The sequence below is a fragment of the Protobothrops mucrosquamatus genome, unplaced genomic scaffold (assembly GCF_001527695.2).
Source record: "Protobothrops mucrosquamatus isolate PMUCROS unplaced genomic scaffold, P.Mucros_1.0 scaffold4136, whole genome shotgun sequence".
NCBI lineage: Eukaryota > Metazoa > Chordata > Lepidosauria > Squamata > Viperidae > Protobothrops > Protobothrops mucrosquamatus.
In genome coordinates, this window is record NW_015390064.1 from 1 (window position 1) to 6,540 (window position 6,540).

The following is a 6,540-nucleotide window of genomic DNA, read 5'->3' on the forward strand; positions in this document are numbered from 1 at the left end:
CCCCCCCTCCATGGTCCTTTGTTGCCCCCCCCCCGCAACGGGGCGCAGCGCCGCACAACGAGGCTCAGCCGGGCGAGGAGGCGGGAGGGGGAGGAGGAGGGAAGGAGGAGACAGCGCCGCCGGGTCCCAGCGCCCGCCGGGTGTATGCGCCTTTGGCCGCGCCTGCGCGGAAGGGCTCGGCCGCTGCGCCAAGCGCCGGCGCTCGAGAGGCCGGGCTCGAACGCGCGGTCACCTTACGTCGCGTTTTGTTTTTATCACGCTCCCCCTTTTTTTTTTTTTTTTTTTTTTTTTCAATTCCCAAGATTGGTCTTGTGTTTCTCGCCCGGGAAGCCGCCCCGCGAAGGAAGCGGGCGGGTGTAGAAATGGAATCCAGGCCTTTATAAAGAGGCGTTGATTGACGGATGGATGGATTTGGTTGATGGATGGGGAATTTTCACATTGAAAGGGAACTAGTGTTGAATGCAGCACTGAATTTATTTATTTTAATTTTATTTTATTTTATTTTATTTTATTATTTTATTTTATTTTATTTTATTTTATTTTATTTTATTATTTTATTTTATTTTATTTTATTTTATTTTATTTTATTTTATTTATTATTTTATTTTATTTTATTTTATTTTATTTTATTTATTTAATTTATTTATTTATTTATTTATTATTTAAATTTATATACCGCCCTATCTCCCTTACGGGACTCAGGGCGGTGAACAGGCGATAATAAAAAATCACGATAAATATTAAATAAAAAGCCTGCTCTAAAAGACTCCCTATAAAAACCCCTTACCAAAACATTGAAATGTCAGAGCAGTCTAAATTGCTCAAATAAAATATTGGATAGGAACTCCGTTTAATAATCGACGAATAACGGGGAGGATGAAATAAAAAAAACAAAAGGAAATCAATATAAAAGGAAAGCAAATCGTAGCATTATTCAGGTTTTAATCATCATTCGGCTTAGTATTCCGGGAAGCAATTATTCAGTGGTATGCACATTATTCATTTTATTCCCCAAAAATATGATCAACCATATTGAACCGTTGAATAAATGAATGTTACGCAAAATCGTCATTCAATTTAAGAGTAAAGAAGAGTAGTAAGGGAATTAGGCATCTTTAATAACTTAATTTAATAAAGGAATAGCATGCAATCATAAATCAAAGAATAGTATTATTCAATGAATACACATATTTAATAATTTAATTTAATAAATATGCACACTTAATCATCAATAATATAGTATCAAACGAAGAATGTGCATATTTAATAATTTAATAAATGAATATGCATACTTAATCATCAATAATATAGTATTAAATATACATATTTAATAATTTAATTTAATAAACGAATATGCATGCTTAATCATCAATATAGTATTAAATGAATAATATGCATATTTAACAATTTAATAAATGATTATGCATACTTAGCCATCTATAATATAGTATTAAATGAATATACATATTTAATCATTTAATTTAATAAACGAATATGCATGTTTAATCATCAATAATATAGCGTTAAATGAATAATATGCATATTTCATAATTTAATAAATGAATATGCATACTTAATCATCAATATAGTATTAAATGAATAATATGCATATTTCATAATTTAATAAACAAATATGCATACTTAATCATAAATAATATAGTATTAAATGAATAACATGCATATTTCATAATTTAATAAATGAATATGCATACTTAGCCATCTATAATATAGTATTAAATGAATAATATGCATATTTCATAATTTAATTTAATAAATGAATATGCATACAATCAATAATATAGTATTAAATGAATAATATGCATATTTCATAATTTATTAAATGAATATGCATACTTAATCATCAATAATAGTATTAAATGAATATGCATATTTAACAATTTAATGAATATGCATAATCATATAGTATTAAATGAATCTGCATATTTAATCATTTAATTTAATAAATCAATATGCATGCATAATCAATAATATAGTATTAAATGAATAATCTGCATATTTACTCATTTAATTTAATGAATATGCATGCATAATCAATAATATAGTATTATAGTATGCATATTTAATCATTTAATTTAATAAATGAATATGCATACTTAATCATCAATAATATAGTATTAAATAGTATGCATATTTAATCATTTAATGATCAATTAATATGCATTCATACTATGCATACTATTTATTATTATAGTATCATATTATATGATATTGTTGTATAATAATATCATACAATAAATTATATATTATTTTATTATGCTTTATTGCTCATTTATTATTGGTAATAATACAATAATGTCATAATATAATTATATAATATAAATTATATAATGATTATATAGAGGTAATGCACTTTGTATAATCATGTAAATTAAAAATGGAAGATATTATTTTATTTTTATCCAATTTAATGTATTGATGTACTTGCATTCATCTTTAAACAGTATTCAATATCATTCCATTGTATGTATTATATTGAATAGATTCTGAATATAGTACAAACATAATATTACATTGAATTTAAAAGGTTCAATTTAATTCTTTTATTCAGTCCATAAATATTAGATTGGCACTCAAATTAGTATTAAATTTGATAAATGTAGGGTATGAAGCCGGCTGGGGATGGGGGGGGCTAATTGCTTTGAGCCCCTCTTCTCTTTGTCAAGGTGGAGCCGGAAGCGTCGGTGCGGTTTCACTGGAAGCTGTCCTCTTAGGCGGAAGAGCGGAGTACAGCGAGGAAGGACGACCTCTCCGGCTGCCGCCTGCAGCGCCGCCTCCGTTCGGAGGTGGAATTGCAGGAGGGGAGGACTGGAGAGAAGCTGCGTTTCCTGTGAAGCTGCAAAAGGGCAAATTTGCTTTTCCTACAGGCTGCAAATCCTCCAATAACTACGCCGCCGCCCTCGGCTTACAACCGTTCGTTTAGCATCCGTTCAAAGAGACGGTGGCACTGATTCGGCTCACGACTGTTTTTTCACTCTGACGACCCATGATCCCAATCAAAACTCAGATAGCCACTGACTCGCATTTATGACGGTCGCAGTGTCTTGGGGGGGGTCCCGTGATTCCCATTGGCGACCGCCTGACCGGCAAAGTCAACCAGGGAATCCCGATTCACTTGACAGTGTGACTCACTTAACGTCTGCAGCGATTCGCTTAACGACCGTGGCAAGGAAGGTTGTAAAACGAGGCAAAAGTCACTAAAGACATGTCTCGCTTTGGAACAGAAATTTGGGGCTCATTTGTTGGTCGTTAAGTCGAGGACTTATCGGTACCTTCCACGCTATACCACGAAAATCGATTCGTGTGTCCGAAATCGGACAATTTTAACCCGGTCACGCGTGGTTCCTTAAGGATTTTATTGGATTTTATTGTTCAATGATCCATGAATTTGTTTTCCGGATTGTCCACGCAGTACATCAAAGTCCACATCTCTGGATATTCTTCCCTTCTGCTTCGTCAAAGACCGTTGCAGCTAAGACATGTACGTTTAACCGAGCACAGCACGTTGTGGGTCCCTGTCTCTTGTGAGGCTCCACCGGATCTGGGGGGGGGGCAGGAATCCACGCAACCGCAAGGGAGCAACTTCCCGGCTCGGCTGCCTCTTCGTGGGTGGGAACTGACCTGCACATTTGTCCGTCTCATAACCACGATTAATNGCATCACGGGCGTTTGCGGCGGCACTTGCGCGAGTGTGTCCACGAGCGTCCCAGGCATTCGTGGACCCCCTTCTGTGAGCGTTGCGGGTGTTTGTGGGCCCACGTGCACGAGCGTCACTGAGAGTGTTGCAGCCGTCTGCGGCCCCGTTTGTGGCACTCACGGACCCAGCCGCACGATTGTCGCCGCAAGCGGCACAAACAGTCGTGCTCCCACTCGCTTGAGCGTTGCTGCAAGGATGGTGGGCATTCACAGCCTCACTCGCACGAGTGTGCACCACAAACGCAGCAGGTGTTCACGACCCCACTTGCACAAGTGTCACATGAGCGTTGCGGGCATTCACGGCCCCAATCGCACAACTCTCGCTGCAAGCGTCGCCTGCGTTCATGGCGCCACACGCACAAGCGTCGCCGCAAGGGTTGCAGGCATTCACGGCCCGCTCACCTAATTGTTGTCATGTCACGGGCATTTGCACCCAACTTGTGCAAGTAACTGGTGTTCGTGCGCACGCACGCATTCACGGCCAACAAAGCCATCCCTCCGTTTCCCCCTTCCCACCCTCCGGGCCGCCAATCCCGAAAAATTGAGGAACTCTGGCCCACCGCGCTAAAAGGATTGTTTGTAATACAGTATTTGCGAGATCTAATCTTATTTAACCGTTTTATTTCATTTTCTTCATATATCATAATTAGGAACTGACCCTCTCCTTCATAGAAACACTCTGGACAATGTACAACTACGTACAGTGCTGGGAGTCCTCATTTAGTGATCGTTCATTTAGTGACCGTTCCAAATTACAACCTCACTGAAAGGTGACTTCGGGCTGTTTTTCTCGCTTAAGGACCGTTGCGGTATCCGCAGGAGCACGTCATCAAAGTTCAGAGGCTTGGCAACTAACTCGTATTTATGATGGTCGCCGCGTCCCGGGGTCACGTGATCAAAATTCAGAGGCTTGGCAACTGACTAGCATTTATGACGGTTGCCGTGTCGTGGGTGACACGGTCCCCTTTTACGACCGTCTGAGTCAAGGGGATAGCCCGATCGTGTGGCTACCTTAACAGATGGGGCAGGAAAGGTGGTCAAATGGGGCAAAACTCCCTTAACCGTTGTTTCGCTTAGCGACGGAAATTTGGGGCATACGTCGAGGACTATCTGCCCACGGCCCACGCAATGGATCACTTTCCCTGGAAATTAACAGGTGGTCCTGGATCGTTCAGGCCTCACATGAGGCAACTTTAAGATGGGTGAAATTCAACTCCCAGAATTCCACAGGTCCCTCCCTCCCACAGAGAAAAGTCATGCCGGGATGAAAACAGAGAATAAAACTTGACACCCCCCCTCCCCAGAGTCAAAAGCCTCCTTGCAAGGGAAGGAGAAAAAAAACCAGGATTGTGCCGGCTGCCATTTTGAATTTTTGACCCACCCTGCTCCTTGGTCCCAGCAAAGTCCCAGGAATCAATCAGGTCAGACTTCAGATGAGAAAAGATTGGACAGTCGTTTGTCTGGAATGGTTTAGGGGCTCTAGGGTTTCCCGCCTGAGCAGCGGGGTGGACTAGAAGACCTTCAACGCCCCTTCCCACTCAGTTATCCCCATAGATCTTAAGGTTAGCGGATCCTGCCTTTTGCCTCCAGCTGTGGAGATAAAGGACAGAACTGAGGATGGCCCTGTGATTGCTTCAAGATGGCTGCCCAAACGCGTCCCGGGCCAGCACCCCTTCGTCTGGTTCTTCCCCGGGATCTGCTGCGTGATTACGGGGGATACGTCTCTTGTCCGAGTATGGGCTCGATGGGGTCTGCCTGAAGTCCGACGCCACCCGGTTGGCCATGCCCGTCCCTCTGAGTGGGGTGATCCTCCAGCCAGATTGCCTCCCCCTCGTGCAGGCGCTGGTGTCCCACCAGGTGCTGCTTGCGCGTGAAGCTCTTCGGGCAGAGCGGGCACCGGTAGGGCCGCTCGCCCGTGTGTAGCCGCCCGTGGGTGGCCAGGTGCTCCTTACGGATGAACGTCTTCCCGCACTCCCCGCAGGCGTACGGCCGCTCCCCGGTGTGGATCATCTGGTGCCGCAAAAAATTCGAGTGGTGGTTGAACGTCCGGCCGCACTGCCCGCAGATGTAGTAGCCAGGCTTTTTGGCGACCGCGTGGGTACGCTCGTGAAGGTGCAGGTTGATCTTCAGCCGGAACGTCTTCTTGCACTCGGCGCAGGTGTGCGGCCGCTCGCCGGTGTGCCAGAGGCGGTGTTTGCTCAGGCTGGCCTGATGGGGGAACCAGCGCCCGCAATCCGGACAGGTATACGCCCTGACCTCTGGCTGGGGACGTTGTGCGGGACCGTCGCCCGGAGAGACTGGAGAGACTCGGAGGTGGGACTGCTGGTGCAAGGCACACTGCTCCTCGTACAGGAAGCTCCTGCCACAGTCGGGACACACGTAGGGCGCTTCGCCGGGAAGTACCCCTTCCTGGACGACAATGGTGGTGAAATTTGCGACGTCTCCTGCCGTCTCGGCGGACTGTTGCAGTGCGGCCGTCTGGCCGTCCACTTGCACCAAGCCTTCCTCTGAGGAGGGTGACACGCCCTCCTCCGATGACCCCGGTGAGGGACTGAACTGACCAGGGTTTCCAGGCTCCATCTCAGCTGGGGTGGATGTTGGCAAGAGGACCGCAGCTTCTACGGATGAAGGATAAAGAAACAAAGCATTTGGGAATGCTTTTGGAACTGTTGCCTGCGGGGACGGATTCCGCTGCAAATTACCTGCTCTGTCTTGCGGGATGTCCTCTGCTTCACCAGGGTGTCCTCGGGGCTCGCCACTTAAAGGGGCCCCACCTTCCATCGGGGAGAACGAGTCAGGTTTGGAGGTAGTACAACCTGGGGGGGG

The 6,540-nt window shown here is 44.3% G+C and overlaps 1 protein-coding gene across 1 annotated transcript; it reads right to left on the reverse strand.

The window, feature by feature from the left end:
- Positions 1–5,421: 5,421 nt before the first annotated feature.
- Positions 5,422–6,294, reverse strand: LOC107298620 (gastrula zinc finger protein XlCGF7.1-like). The gene has a single exon (XM_029286579.1). It carries the CDS (start codon positions 6,292–6,294, stop codon positions 5,422–5,424), a length of 873 nt encoding a protein of 290 aa, XP_029142412.1.
- Between the last annotated feature and the right edge of the window lie 246 nt (positions 6,295–6,540).